Source organism: Hippocampus comes, unplaced genomic scaffold (genome assembly GCF_001891065.2).
Source record: "Hippocampus comes isolate QL1 unplaced genomic scaffold, H_comes_QL1_v1.1 scaffold96, whole genome shotgun sequence".
Classification (NCBI taxonomy): Eukaryota; Metazoa; Chordata; class Actinopteri; order Syngnathiformes; family Syngnathidae; genus Hippocampus; species Hippocampus comes.
Genome location: NW_017806074.1, coordinates 1,552,694 through 1,568,627, shown reverse-complemented (window position 1 = coordinate 1,568,627; position 15,934 = coordinate 1,552,694). Strand labels below are relative to the sequence as shown.

Below are 15,934 nucleotides of genomic sequence, written 5' to 3'. Positions count from 1 at the left end.
CTCCCCCCTCCCCCTCCCTTGAAATGCTTTCATCATTGTCCCATGCCATTATTGAACCCGCGTACGCACACCCGCGCGCACACGCATGCGTTTTCAAAGAGGCTCCTCTTTGTTTATTGATGTTTCCTACCAGACTTGAGGGAACGCATATAAAAACAGCGTGGCTTCTCCGCAGCGCGTATCCCGCTGCGAAAATAGCGCCGCCGACCATCCCGGATTCCCGACGCCAATGAAAAGTTTTGTTTGAATTGTTTTTTTTTTTTTTGAATGCCAAGGGGGGGAGGGGATATTTACCCTTTTGTAGATGTTGCTTTAAATGCCAGTTTCAGTTTTATTCAAACAGCGGAATTTCAAAGTCAAACTCACCTAAAATTGACCAGTTTCCAATTCAAGCTGAATGAACGAGAAAAAGCCGCCATTAATGTACCAATCAGACATTCATTCGCGTTTCTCACTTGGCCTCAGATCAGCGAGCATGAACATGTTTTTGGGTTTATTCCGAAAGGCGCCGTGGATGATGTCCTGTAATGTTCGAATGTCATGAGAGACCTCTGCATACCTCACGAGACCTTCCCAAAGCATTTAATGTTCATGTTTTTGCCATGGACAGCCCTTTGACCTTGTGGTTAGGACATCTGTCTCACAATTCTGAGTTTGGGGGTTCAAATCCAGGTTGCGCCCTCCCAGTGTGGAGTTTGTCTCCCCGTACTTGTGTGGGTTCTCTCCAGATACTCTTTTTTTTTTTTTCTCCCTGTAATTGGAGACCAGACTAGGGTGTAGTTTACCTTTCACCTAAAGTCGGTCGGGATAGGCTCGAGCTTACCGTGACTCTGAACAGGATAAGTGGAAGGCTATGAAAAAGGAATGGATGACGGATGAGGTTTGAAGCATGAAGATGCGACAGAGAAGTCTGGCATTGAAAATGGAATCTTACCAAGGAGGCAAATCTGCTACTAACTCGCGAACAATGCCTTTCAGCGGATATATTTTTGCAGCTCGAAACATGCTATGTGTAGGCCTAAGAAAAAGGATTTTGCAGATATGACAGAAAGGTGTTTTGTTTTTACGTTAGATTGTGCTAAACTTCTTTTTACACTTACACAATCAGTAAGAATGTGAAAACATTACAGAGAAAATCAGCCATGCTGTGAATGTTTTGTGTTTTGTGTTGGTAACAGTTTGACCCTGGGTCTGATTTCTTTCCAGTTGCAAAAATTCTTTCCAGACTGGAGGTTGGTGAGCGTCCTTCAACAATTTGTTTTCAGAGGTTCCACTGCATTAAACTCAAACGTCTACAAATGTATCCGAAGCTTTTAAATTTATTGTGTAATTCGTTAACCTACTGAAAATGTTTGCCGCGAAGCTTTGTTTAGCTCAGGCCGGATGTTCACACTGCCTTGGGTGAGCGTGTATTTTTTTTTTGGGTAACCCACTTGTGCAGAACAGACGAGCGGCATCCGCGAACCTGCCTATCAAAGCAAGACAAAGGCCCCGTTTTGTGATTACAGGGAGAGGTTGAAACACCTCCGAGCTTACATCACCTCCCGAGAGGTTGCATAACACAAAGCTGCCATTCCAACAAAGCCATCACCACCCCGCCACCCTCCCCTCGCCTCGCTTCTCCCACCTGCCTCACTTTCTTTCATCCGGTCAGAAATATCTGACATTTTTTTTCGCTGCACAGCACCTCCCCTTGATTGTCAGCGCTTCATCTCACAGGAACGGCGTGCATTTCCGGCGACTTTTGTCTCTCTGCGGCCCGCGTTTTGCCTCACTGAAAGCGCGTCACACACACAGCCTCGGCGACCTTAATTAACCAGCCAGGGTGGCCTATACGCATGAAGGATGAGAGCGTTGCGAGTGGTCAGTCAGAAGAAGAGCTTTGCAGGGTTCCCACGACTGCTTGAAAGTCTTCGAAATGCTTCGTTTCTGATGATACGTTTTCGGGTTTGAAAAGTGCTTTGAATTTTCTGTCCAAAAGTTTCATTTAGAAGACATTGGAACAAATAGCTGTCTGAGCGAATTCATCGTAAGCTCGCGAGGTGCAGAAATTAAATCAAACTCACTGCTTACAAAAGGTTAGGGATATTCGGCTTTAGGGTGACATTTCAGAATGAACCTAAAATGCACTATAATCTGTGCAGGTGAACTTTTAAATGCACATCCAACTGATTTTGTGTGTGTGTGTGTGTGTGTGTGTGTGTGTGTGTGTGTGTTTTAATACTTTTTTGCTTGACAAAATAGCAACATTCACAGCAGGTATTTGATCAATAACTGGATCAAAATAATGAATTGGCGCACAATGAGTAAGTTTGCGTCGCAGCGTAAGAACACTTCATGTGGCACAATAAGGCACGTTCCGTTACCGCTGCACTTAATATTAGATGAATGAATGTGGAGCCTTACCGAATGATGGGAAAATGAAGCTTCAAGATGCTTCATGAATCAAATGTATTTTTTTGAGGTCCTCCAGATGGCACTCTCTGTTCAACGTGCGACTGAAAGCACACTGACCTTCCATTTCTTGAACCTTGTCTTAAAAAACAGTTCCATCCCGAGGATTAAAAAAAAAAAAAAACAAGTGGTTCATGGCACATTTTCGAAGCTTCATTTTCCCATCACGAGTCTTACCTCATGTTGTAAAGGAGTTCCTTACTCAGTGTTAAAGATGATTGTTTGGCGACTTCAACATGTGGTCGCTTCCACAATATTGTGTGCGTCCATGTTTAGATACAGAAGCACGTATTTGTTCCGTGAAGAATTCAAGTCTGGAGTCTTACCGCATATTGTCAACGGCGTCGATGCGCACAAATAATGATGTCACCACGATTAACATCCTACTAGACTTTTGACTTGCAGTGCCTCCGCAATGTTGTGTGCATCCAAGTACATGTTTTAAGCAGCTCTGCGACTTGTCTTGTCACCCAGTCTGCCTAATTTTATTGCAATTTCTCCATAATGGTACAGATGTTTAATTTCTTCTAAATTGTCAATCTTTATCCAAGTGCAAATATTTTTCATTCATATCTGTACTACAACACAACTTTTTACAGTCTTTTGCCACTCCCAAAAGATGCCTCTTTCATAGATAAGTGGTCATTTTGACTCAAAACATTGACCAAGTTTCGAAATGAATTTGAGCTAAAAGTCTCTGTGAAGAATGAAATTTTAATTTGTTTTGCCCAAAAATGTGAGTTACCTCAGACATGCAGAGCTAAGAACAATCTTGGAAGTGTTTAATTTGACTTTGGAAGAGGCGCTGGGACACAGCGAACCGCAATGAGCGATTGGAGGATGGAAAAGCACAGACCAAGCAAGCATTTTTCTCGACCCCGAGACAGCTGAGAAGACTCAGCTCAGGGTGCTGCGGAACCCAGGAAAACATTATGCAGAGACCACACGCACTCGTGAGCTTATTTCAAATACGTGGCCGTATGGTTATTGTGGATGACAGCAAGGGTGGGGAACCAGCAGGGGCTATTTGTCCTCAGAGGGCCATTTGATGAAAAAAAAAAAAATCAGACGCAATGATCCAACAAATATTGTGGGTTAAAGGTGTTCAGATATGCTCTCATGTTTTTTTTTTTCTCTCTGACGTCACATTGCAGATGGTACGTGCCTCTCTTCACACTCATCCTGCTGATGATCTGCTGCTACGCCAGGATCATCTGTGTGGCCAATCACCGGGTGAGTGTGTGCGGTTATTAGGCCGCATCGGTATGCTTTGTGACCTTTTGAAGATGCGTCAAATCGGCGGTGAAGATGAGACCGCGTGGATGGAAGTATGTCTGACTGAACAGAGGCAAGCGCGCGTGCTCTGCCGGGTCGAAATCCGGAAGTGCGTCTATAAATAACTGACATTTTGGATAATTTGCCTTTGTTGCCTCCTCCAACAGGTTTGTCTGACCTGCCCGGAGGCTTTCAACACCCGACTCTGTCTAAGCTTGTAGCCTTCGCAGAACTTGGCAATGAACCTTTCCCCACAGTCTTATTTTTAAATTCCATTTTCATTTCATGACCTTGTTTTTTTTTCGCACTTCCATCCAAGCTTGAATGGAAATGAGCCAATTTTTTGCATTTCTTTTTAGTCTTAATGCGATGGTCAGATCATAGGCGAGCTGAGCTTTTCCTTGCAACACGTTTCCGTATATAGTCAATGCAGTTTGCGCGGTCAGGCGCGGTTTTGTGCTGGGCAGTGCGGATAAAGCGTTTGCAGTGAAAATTTTGCTTCTTCGCCCATTTCCTCGTGGTTTGCTGATGTGAACTTTTTATGGCGTCACCGACAGGCAATCGGTGTTGAGAATGTGCGCGATACGTCACACGCCGCGGCTCTACGAGCACAGATACACAGCCACTGGAAATTACCAAATGCTCACTCTTTACACCAATATATCCATCCATTTTTTTTTTTGATCCGCTTATCCTCACAAGGGCTGCGGGGGGTGCTGGACCTTATCCCAGCCGTCTCCGGGCAGTAGGCGGGGGACACCCTGAACCGGTTGCCAACCAAACGCAGGGCACACAGAGACGAACAACCATCCACGCTCACACACACCTCGGGACAATTTGGAGTGTTCAATCAGCTTGTCATGCATGTTTTTGGAATGTGGGAGGAAACCGGAGTACCCGGAGAAAACCCACGCGGGCCTGGGGAGAACATGCAAACTCCACACAGGGAGGCCAGAGCTGGAATTGAACCTATGCACTGTGAGGTCGACACTAACCACCGGGCCGCCCTACACCAGCATTACTGATATTTTAAAAATCATTCTTAAGATTGCTCAAATAGATTGAAAATGTGTCAAAATAGTTGGTAAATAATTGAGATTTGTGTTGAACCCTTTCATGCACCCCTGGAACCCGATAACATGATAAGCTGTCCACTGTAGTAACCGCTGTCCCTGAAAGGGTGAACAACACGGCAGCTGCAGACGCGCCGTTGTTCCCGGTGTTTGCGCTGTCAAATAGTCATCTCGCCAGGGTGAGGTGATATGAATACTTTACCCACATTAGCCAGGCTGACGAAGTGCCAATTTGGTTGATCAAAACCACCATCCGTGTCAAGAGCCCTGTCTGAGCTCACTCATGATGGCGTGTGTGAACAACGCTCTTCTCGCAGTTCGTTTTTTTTTTTTTTTTTTCTTCAATGAATGGCCTCCCACGGCTTCCGAGGGGTTCATATTTCCCTCCGCTTAATAAAACGATTCAATTCGGCGTCGAATGGAGGACTCTGGAGGAACCACGGTTCACAACTGCGGTTCATAAAGTCCGTTTACAATCTTTGTTCGCGACGTTGGTTCACGACGTTGATTTACAATGTTCGTTCGGTGTTGTTGAAGAGATTGGATTCACAACTTCACGTCTTCGATATTAAAGAAATCAGGTCAAGACATGAGCAGATAACATCGCTTCATCCTTTGAATGCTAATCGAGTCGGTCTCACGAGTTTTGCTGAAATTTCATGTGGCAGTGGTTTGACCTTCAAATTTTGTTTGACATTTGAGGCCTATTTTTCCAGAACAAATTGTACAGCTTGTGGCATTTGACTGTGACGTTTCAAGTGTAAAACACACGTGAGACTTGACGGCTACAGCTCGAGACGATGAGCAGCATGAATGCGCGCTTTCCGATTCCTTTAGATTGTCTTCATTCCTTGATGCAGAGTAGACAGTCAAACAACAACAATCCAACTCCCTTTTATTCCAGCCTATTGTTCACCCCGTGCGCCCCTCGAACGTGACGTTTTGCCTATTGTCTTTATTCGATAAATAGTATTGTTCGGAAGCAGGCTGTTTGATTGGATCGATCCCCCCTCTGGCTCACACAGAGGCTGTGTTCTTTTCCATTTTGAGGGTGCAGTCGAAAAGCCTGGAGGCGGCATTCCACAAGGTCCGCATAGCTGACATTCCCGCGATATGACAGCACAGCGCACAAAGCCCAGTGGCGCACTTGGGTTTCGAATGTTTTGGATTTCTTTGATTGAGAATTGAAAGCGAGGTTCACGCTACAACAAAAAGCCGTCTTTCGTGTTGAGCGCTCAGTGAGCACTCAATGTGAGTGTGAATCAAATTGGTTTCTCGCCCATTAAACACTTTTTTTTTTTTTTAAACCTGTATTGATTTCAATTCTCTTGCGTTGTTAGGTGTGTAATCAAGTTGTGTTTTTGAAGACAGACACTGAGTACATTTGGTACCGTAATGTCCCATATCACTATTGTGTATTTAAATTGAAGTAGAGTCCTGGGTTAACGTCATGCGCTAACGTTGTGAGCTAACGCTGTGAGCTGACCTTGTCAGCTAACATATCATCTAATGTCGTGGACTCACTAAGTTCACTGAGTGATCTTTGTCACCAGCGCGTGAAAAAGAATATCTCACTATCGCCACACGGCACATTAAAAAAAAAAAAAAAGAATTGCACGATTCACCTGTCTTGCACTCTCGTCTCTCTACCCCGTCATTTCCCCCCCGCGCCTTTTCCGTCTCGCTCCACCTGTCTCGCCCTTCACTCTGCCGTTTTGCATCCTCTATCACATTTATGAAGAGCTGCGCCTTTATCTCCCCCTCCGCTGCAGGCTGTCTCACTTGAAAGAATCTCAAAAAGCTTTGAAAGCGGGGAAGGTAGGTGGCGCCTCGCTCGACGAAGAGACAAGGAGTGAGCGGGGTGGGGGGGCGTTGGCGGGAGGAGAGGGGGAGGAGAGGCGGCGACGGCGCAGGCTGGACGGAGATGTTTTCACATCGCGAAGGGAGCGAGATTGCGGGAGATAATTACCGCGTTGCTCATTAGTCTTCCAAGCCTGTGTCGACACCGTGGCTTTAAAGAAATCAACACTGAAGGGCTGTGTGCAGCTTGAGAACTAAATTGAATGTAATTTATGATTCCTCCGTGTGTGTTCCTCGGCCACGTCCAGACTAAAAGCCTTTGAGATTTGTTTTTTGGGTGTTAATTTATCTCGTTTGACCTCCACTTTGCGCAACCACTCGCCTGAGTTACACATCCATTGAAACAAGCATTTTCTATTCGATGTCTCCCGTTCAGAGATCCGGTGGGTATATCCCGTCTCATGTAAATTAAGCACACACTGTGCTAATGATATTTGTTAACATTGAGAACCAACAGCTTGGACCAACACTGTGAACCAACGCCTTGATCCAAGATGAAGTGCGTAATTCTGCGCACCGATGTTAACGTTGTGAACGGATGTCGTGACAAGCATTGGCGAGCTTTCAACGCCCAGTCTGGTGGTGTGCTAATATCGTCTACTGTCATGCACTAGCATAGTGAGCGAGCGTTATAAAACCAACATTGTGAGCTGATGTTGCAAGCTACCGTCGTTAACTAACGTGAGCTAACGTCGTGTGCTAACTTCATGAAACTTGCATTGTGTTCCGTGAACTGAACGTCTTAACGTTGTCGAAACGACATGTCCTAGCATTGCGCCTTGTAAAATATTATGGCAAGCTATTGTTGTGAAGCCATATATAGTGTACAAGGGCATGCCCGACTCTACAGTAAGAAGCAAGGAGACGTTAGCAGATTCTGATTAGTTAAACGATGATCGGATTCATGATTAATTGGCAACGTGTGACAAGGGAAGTATGTTGCTTGTTGTTTTTAGCTTCAGCATTCTGAATCCACAGACAGCTGAAACGTCTCTTACTTTGACAGTCGGAAATAGAGACTGAATGAACACTATAGCCGTAGCCTAACTGGAACAGCGTGTCTCCACAGAGTCTGTCCAACTTGAACACTCACAACTCACTGAAACACACACATAAAAAAAAGCATTGTCGCGTCTTATTTTTATTTTCTGCCCACTTCTCGGCTCAGTTTGTGTTGGAGAAATTTCTGACTAACACAGCGTGAAAGAGTTTGTCCGGTTACATTTGAAATTAACTTTTTATCAGGCCGTTACGGTGGCTGAGCCTCCATCACTATTAAGAGTGGCCCGACTCTAGTCCCTCAGCTCTTCCTTTCCTATTTTTCTCTCTCTTTTTACAACCAAAATAAAGCCAACATGGCAAAAAAAAAAATGGCAATGTGTTTTGCTGGTTTTTATTTTTTAATTCGTTCGACAGTTTTCAAGATGGCACAACTTATTTTCTTGTTTCAACAAGGAGCAAATTAATCTTTGGCGCTGATTCCTTTGTTTGTTTTTTAACGGATTAAAATTTGATTTTGTTGTTGGTGTACATGCCAACACTGTTTTGGGCCGAAATACGACATTTGAAAATAGTGATTGCGTTTTTCAACGTTCTCTTCTGAAGCACTTTTCACATTTATGATACTGCACAAGAGGAAAAGCAATTAGTGTGCATGTGAGAAGTGTTTCTTGGTTTTGTAAGGCCTGTCATGCATGTTATAACACTTCCAGACGTTTTGTAGTCGTGAACAAATACTGTCAACTATTTTCATGAATTAATGTGCTCTAACATCTCGCGCCAACAAAGGTTGTGAACTAACGTGAGCTTATGTTGTGAATCGACATGGTGATCGAACAAGAACTAACATCACATACAAACTGTGTAACACCACGTACAAACTTTGCGCTAACACGGGAGGAGCTGCACTAACGTGCTCACATCGTTAGCTAACATGAGCTAATGTCGTGAGCCAGCATCGTGAGCTAGCGTGCTGAGCTAGCGTTGTGAGCTTGTGTCGTGAGCTAGCGTCGTGAGCTCGCGTCATTAGCTAACATGAACTAACGTCGTGAGCTCATCTCATGACTTAAAGTCATGACCAAACGTAAGCTAAAGGTATGGCCGAACCGCGTGACCTAACAGAATGAACTAACGTTGTGAGGCCAACGTCGTGAACTGACATCGTGAACTGATGCTGTGAACCACCGCTGTGAACTAACGTGATGTACTAATGGCGTAAACTAAGATAGTAAACCAACGTCGTGAGCTAACATGAGCTGATATCATGCTCTCGTGTCATGATCTAACGTCTTGAACTGATGTGAACTGACATCAGGAACCCAGGTGGTGAACTAACATCTTGTACTAGCATCTTGTGCTAATGCCATGTATTAACGCGGTGTACTGACACTGCACTGCCGTTTTAACATTGTGTACTAATGTTTTGGACTTCAATCAATCACCTTTTATTCATAAAGTGCCTTTATGAAAAGAAAAGGTAACCCTAGGTTCTTTACATAATTATATCAGCTTCAGTAGCACACTGTTACTGTACTGACCGTAGTGAGCTAATATTGTGTACTTAAGTTGTGTTAATGCTGTGAACTTAATGTGGCAACTACTGGCCAGGCATATATTTACAGTACTGCTAAATGTTCATATCTTTTTACAGGTTCTTGTGAACAGGGATGCTGCTATGTGAAACTTAAAAATAGATATATCTTGTCACATTGGCACCTTAGTTTGCCTTGCAATTTTAAAGCTGCAAAAAAAAAAAAAAAATGTGGGGGGGCGGGGAGTGGAATCAACAAGGGAACCATTATCAGGCCCGACAGGGTGGTCCTATAGCGCGGTTGAAGTGTTTACGGATGTGATTTGTCCGTGCCCGTTCCTTCCCTCCATCACATCTCGACACTTAATCTGCTGATGTGCTCGCCTCGCCGTGGCGTGGCTTAAGAGAAATTGCGGCAAAGGTCAGGCAGGCGCGTTGGAGACTTGGCGGCGGCGTTTGTTGATTCTGATGGATAGCGGCGCTCGGCGCGGACGGACGGCGGAGGGGGGCCGCTGCGCAAACACGCCGTGGTCACACTCGCGTTTTCAGTGACGGTCAGGGCGCCCGGAAACCATGGCAACATGAAGTTAATAAATAGCTGACGAAGGAGCCGTGCGCGTCGTTCCTGCTTTCTTTTTGTGCATGTGTGTCACACTGCCCCCCCACCCCCACCCTCCGCCCCTCAAAGATTTACGTTACATAAAACTTCTGACTTCTTCCCCCTACCACCGCCTCCATCCTACCATTCCAAATCCCACTCATGTGTCTGGGCGTGCACGTGCGTGTGTTGACATTTCCCTGCATTCCCCCAGAGATGAGACAAAAGGAAAAGTATTCCCACATTCTCTCCGGAGGAAGCCGTCTGCCGTGTTCGCTACAATTTTTTCCCCCCTCTCGCTCTCTTTAATACGGCTTCAAAGATTCCCTTTTTCCTGGTGTCACGTCATGACTACGGATGCTGATCATTTCCCGCTTCATGTCTGGATACTGGTGGAGTGGGAAGTGCTTCCATGCGTCCTATTCGTAAAGGATTTTGCATCGATGCCAAATTTTAGGCCCGGTTGTCTTGCTGGTCGATAGAAACGGCACAACGCAAAGTCAACCTGAGAATTGTCACTCTTCATTGGAATAGAAACCTCTGACACATATCACTGTACGGCGCAGACACGTAATTGCAGGGCAAAGTCTTTTTGTAATGTCCAAAGCAAACCTTTCCTCCATTTTGTGTCCTTCCTGCTCAGATGCAGTTTTCACACTGCCATCATTTTCCGCCTTCTTTCCGATGACGCCGGCAGGGAATATTTTCAGTAAAGGTGACTGGGAAATGTTCTGCCTTAATATCAGAGCCATTATAGATGCCCGCTTTCATACCAACTGTCAAAGCAATGGCCTTCCGCTGTCTTATTTCCTGAGTTCTATTCTGTCGAAACAGCACCAACATGGAATCTGTATTTAGAATGTCCAAATCAAAACTCTTATTGTGAAGCCTTCTCACACTGCCCGTTGACTGTTTTTGATGTTGCTCCCAGGCCATCGGGAATCTCGGGAAAATATTTGAATTTTCCCCCACCGGCCGGCGTACAAACGGGCTGGTCCTGGGCCGAACAGTCGCCCCTTTACCGTGTCCAAACCGAACCGCTAATTTGTGTCCTTTTTGTAGAGATGCTGGTAAAAGCCACCATTTAACGCCTTTTCTTCAACGTTGCTGTTCTGCATTAAAAGAGGGACAAAGTCAATGCTGCAATTTTTGGGAGATTTCTGAAGCACCTTTCATATAGCTTGTGCATGCAAGGCATTTCTTTTGATGACTTTTAGTCAATGGACAAAGTTGACCCAGAAATGATCTGTCTTTGTCGGTAATATCAGAATTGTAATGGTAGCCCCATTCAAACAGCCATTTTACCTTTTGTCTTCATGTTGCTGTTCTGTGCAAACGGCAACGGTACCGTAAAAGTAGCGTTTTTCTGATGACACCACTAACATCAATTGTTTTGGGTTTTGGAATTTACAAATCAAATCTGTCATCCTTGATGTGTCCTGACTGCATGGATGCAATCGTCACGCTACCAGTAAAAGGCATCATTTTCTACATTTTTCCCAAGTCGGCGTTGTGGATTGAACGGCACCAACACAAAATGGAGGGGGGACAATGCCAGCCATGCAATTTTAGGGAATTTTTTAGGGTGCCCCTTTCACATGTAAAAGTAGGTGTTTTCTCGGCCTTTTGTCTGCTTGTGTACTGTTAAAACAACAGGCATGGGGCGGCGAAGTCCACCCAGAAATCTGCCATCGAAGGTTGTCACAAAAGCAGATCTTTTTCCCTGTTTTGTGTCGCTGTTCTGTGTAAACCCTTCCGAAACACAATTATGTCAACCCAGCAATTTTCCTTTTTTAATTGCAACAGATGCCCCTTACGCGCTGCCGTTTTTACCGTCGCATTTCTGTGTAAACGGCACAGGATGTCCAAAAAGAGCTGTTATGTTTGCCCCTTTCACAACAGTTTTGTTGCTGTTTTGCATAAATGGCACCAACATGGAATTGGGGTGCGAGAGGTTTTTAGAATGGCAAAATGAAACCTCTCCTCTATTTTGGGTGAAATCTTTTCGCCTTGTCAACTAGTATCTGAGCCATAACGGAAGCCCTTTTAACACCGCCTGTGAAGCCGTGATTTCTTTTTTTTTTCTTCTTCTTCTTCTCATGTCGGTGTTCTGTATAAAAGTCACCAGTACGTAATGGGGCACGGGCGGAGGGAGGGGCAAGGCGGATGAAGTTGAACCATGAATCTTCTACCGTCAGAGGTAGAGCCGTAACGGAAGCGCACTCGTTTTTTTTTTTCTTTGCGGGGGGACGGTCCAAATGAAACCTCTCCTCCATTTTGTGTCTTCCCTGCACAGATGCAGTCGTGGCTGGGAACGTTCAACCCGGAGCGGGAGTCCACCCTCACCCCCAGCCCCACCACACACACAGTGAACGTGAGGATCAGAGCGCACGCGGGATTAGTTCCTGCAGTCACGCTGAGCTGGTTTCAAAAAGCAGCAGGCAGTTATTTGACCTCTTGACTCGCCTACTGCGCGAGTGCTTTTGCATGTATATGAATGCGGATGTGGACATAAACGTGCGTTTAAATCGGAGGTTGTCGGGGCCCTCACTTTGACCTTAGCAAAAGGGTGCAGGGGAGCATGGCAAGCAACATGTAAAGGATGCATTCTTTGATGTTGTCCTGTGCCGTGCCGCTATTGTGTGCAATTGGACGCGGAATGTGTGAGGACGAAGTCAACCCTGCAATTTTCCAGCTTCTATGGGTAGTGTAAGAGCGGCGACGGAACCGCATTTCACAATTCCTGTGAAACATTTTCCTAATTTCCTTTCTAATTTGTGCAACGACACATAAAGGGTAGATGAAGTTGGCCCCAAATGTTGTTTTTCCATCTGAGATGTCAAAGTTTGCTCGCTTTTGTGTCTCCCAAACTCACACCGGCAGTTTTCCCCTTTGGAGATGATATCCGTAACAGAAGCTCCTTTTTCACTTTTGTGTGGCTTTTTTTTTTTTTTTTTTTTTTTTTTTTGTATGATCAAAACCGAAACGGGATCGGTGGACGACATCAGCTTGGCAATTTTCCAGCATCGCAGGTAGTAGGCAGAGATTGTCAGCGGCGTCTCTTTGAACCGACTGAAATAGCAAGGGGGCTGGGGAGCATGGCGAGTTACATGTAAAGGATTCATTCTGGACAGCCTTTTGTGGCGCCTCTAAAAGCCAGCATTTGTCAATTTCCCCTGCCGTTATAGATTGCTCTGACACGGAATAGTGGAAAAAGTGAGACCAACATTCTCAGGTTCTGCGTTAGTATCAGAGCCGGAGCCAAACCGCATTTCCTACTGCCTCTCCAAATCGCCATTTCCTTCATTTGTGTTTGGCTCATCTGCATAAACTGCACCAACACGTAACGGGGGAGCGCAGTTGACTGTCTGACATATCAGAGCCCCTTCCTCATTACCTGTAAAAACCAGAATTTTTCTACCTTTGGTATGTTTTGCCATGAGGGCTGTCGATTTTGACAGCTCTAAGTTGCCATTCTGTATAAACGACACCCGCATAGAATAGAGGGGTGGGTCAACCTGCTAATATCCCCCTTCAGTGGTAGTTTTACAATGGCTCTCTTTTTTTCGCCCTGCAATTATGATTGCGGATGTTGTGTTTTTGTAAGGAAGTTGTGGCAGCATCCCGCATGCCAGCGTTGTGTTAAGAGAAAAATCGGATCAATTGTGGAGCTCTTAATCAATCATTTTGGAGGAGTCTTCGAAGAAAGATGATTGAGAAACATGGCACGAATGACCGAGAATCGCTGTTTTTATTTCATAAAATGCAATGTTGGACTCCAGAGGAACACATTAATATTTGTGAAGAGCAACTCTCGCCTCACCCTTTTAACGCAATTAAAATAAGTTCCACGTCCTCGAAGTAAGCCAAAACCGTCTCTATGACTGCGATGATGTCAGTGCGTCTGTCGAAAGGATTGCAGGCTCTTGTTCTGTCCCACGTGACTTGTAGTTGGCGACGTTGTTATATCCACCAAATCTGGCTCAAAGCGGAGCATTTACAGCGCTTCAAAAGAAACAATTCAGTAAAAGCAGTACCTGGCGGCACGCGTCCAGCCCAGAGCTCGCCCGACGCCGCTGGAACCGTGACACTTTGCCAGGGTTGCCTGACGGCACAGTCACTTGCACTCTTCACTTTCTTGGGAGACACACTAAGGGCTAATTTAGAGCTAAAAAACTAAAAGATACATCGGCCTGACTGAAGGGTTTTGAGATACAAGCCATTCATCGACCATTTTATTTATGTTTTTTTTCATGCCTTGACTTTGAACGTAAAATTGAGAGGACTGCCGTACGGTGGCAGGTGACTCGACTCGCTTCATAACAAGCATCAATTTGCCACACTCAGCTGAAGGTTACTGTCAAAACAAAGAGAATTACACATTGTGCATTGAAAACGACGACGTAGCCTCATCTACCTGAATGCAGACTTAAATTGGAAACTCTGTATGCTAATAATTACCATGTGGCGATGTTGTTACCCTTCAAGCGTTGGCGATCTGAACACAAATGGTGCAGCAACACACATAGACAGGCCGTATCACAATGCCCGCAGGCAGATATTCTTTATCCTCCAGGAGGAACGACGATTACTTCCATACTTAGAACCCGAGAGAGGAGCTGAGACTCCAGTACAGTTTGCTCGTCCTATACTGCCCCCAGTTGGCCAGGGTGTGCATCCCACAATGAGCAGCGCAGTGAGGGAGAAAGTGCGATAACATTTTGGGGTGGAGTCTAGAACGGAAAAATGGCATTTTATTTCAGTTGGGAAAGCGCGTGATCAAGGAACAAATTAAGCAAGTTTTACCAGGCGTCACTTGACATATCTGCATGTCAACTATGAGCAAACAACATTTCCACTTTGAGCCAGAACTGATGCCCAAGACTGTTTGCGAACTGCAATGTTTGTCTTTTGTTAAGGTTCCAATGCATTTCCATGACTTCCTTCGGGGAAGAAAATCAAACCAAGTCATCCTCCATTGGAATGTGTTGGACGTGGGAGTCTTCCGAGTTTGCTCATTGTCGTCAGCTCTCTTCGAGCCTCTCAACCTAGTCAGGCCCCATTATCAAAAGCGCCAACGTGGCCTCGCATGGTTAGCGCACCACAAATGCCTGTCGCATTTGCTCACTCAGCCTCCTCCCTCCTTTCTCTTGAATGGCTGCACCCTCTCGGCCTGCCTGCAGGGTAAAGGTGTGTGGAGGGCAGGTTAGGGTTAAGGTTATGTAAATGCTGCCCCGAAGTGGCAGTTGTAATTACTGCATGCTGAACTGGCGTAACCCGGCTGAATTGCGGGGTGGGGGCAGGGTGTGTGTGTGTGTGTGTGTGTGTGTGTGTGTGTGTGTGTGTGTGTGTGTGTGTGTGTGAGAATGTGTGTCAACAACACACACGCCTGGGCAGAGTGCAAATAAGTCGGTGGTGGTTTTTGTCTCTTAAGCCCCCCCCCCACCCCCCTTCACCAAACACACACACACACACTCACGCACACACACAACCTAACCTCCCCCATCCATTGCTTTCTCTTTTTTTTCCTCGCCCCTCCTCGCTCTCTCCCTCCGCCTCTGTCACTCTTGTACGCGCAAACCCGGCATGAATAAACCAGCGCGCCAGGTTCATGCGCATGAATATTGATGAGAATTTATGCACGCGCTGCGACGCTTTAAAACAACAACAACAGCCTCGCCGATTGCGCTTGCCAAGGCGGCAGGCCTCTCCTGTGTGCGCGTTGTGCGTGTGTGTGTCTGTGTGTGTGTGTCGACCAGCAAGTGTAAACGACAGAAAGCGATTCCGGCTGGCCGCACCTCTGTCTCTGGTGATTTCCGTTCACGTCAACACGTCTTCCTCCGTCTTTCTGTTACTCTGAGTCAGCCTGGCTGCCCCCCCCCCACCCACCTCCGCCTTCCCTCTGTGTGTGTGTGTGTGTGTGTGTGTGTGTGTGTGTGTGTGTGTGTCGACCAGCAAGTGTAAACGACAGAAAGCGATTCCGGCTGGCCGCACCTCTGTCTCTGGTGATTTCCGTTCACGTCAACACGTCTTCCTCCGTCTTTCTGTTACTCTGAGTCAGCCTGGCTGCCCCCCCCCCCCCCCCCTCCGCCTTCCCTCTGTGTGTGTGTGTGTGTGTGTGTGTGTGTGTGTGTGTGTGTGTGT

At 45.9% G+C, this 15,934-nt stretch overlaps 1 protein-coding gene across 4 annotated transcripts in view; it reads left to right on the top strand.

The window, feature by feature from the left end:
* Positions 1–15,934, top strand: part of LOC109530617 (cyclic AMP receptor 4) — a 102,588-nt gene that overhangs the window by 35,009 nt on the left and 51,645 nt on the right. For all 4 annotated transcript variants that reach the window (XM_019894472.1, XM_019894471.1, XM_019894470.1 and 1 more), the window contains 2 exons: positions 3,609–3,687; positions 12,087–12,125. In XM_019894472.1, the coding sequence (XP_019750031.1) occupies positions 3,609–3,687; positions 12,087–12,125 (118 nt within the window). The remainder of the gene's footprint in view (positions 1–3,608; positions 3,688–12,086; positions 12,126–15,934) is intronic.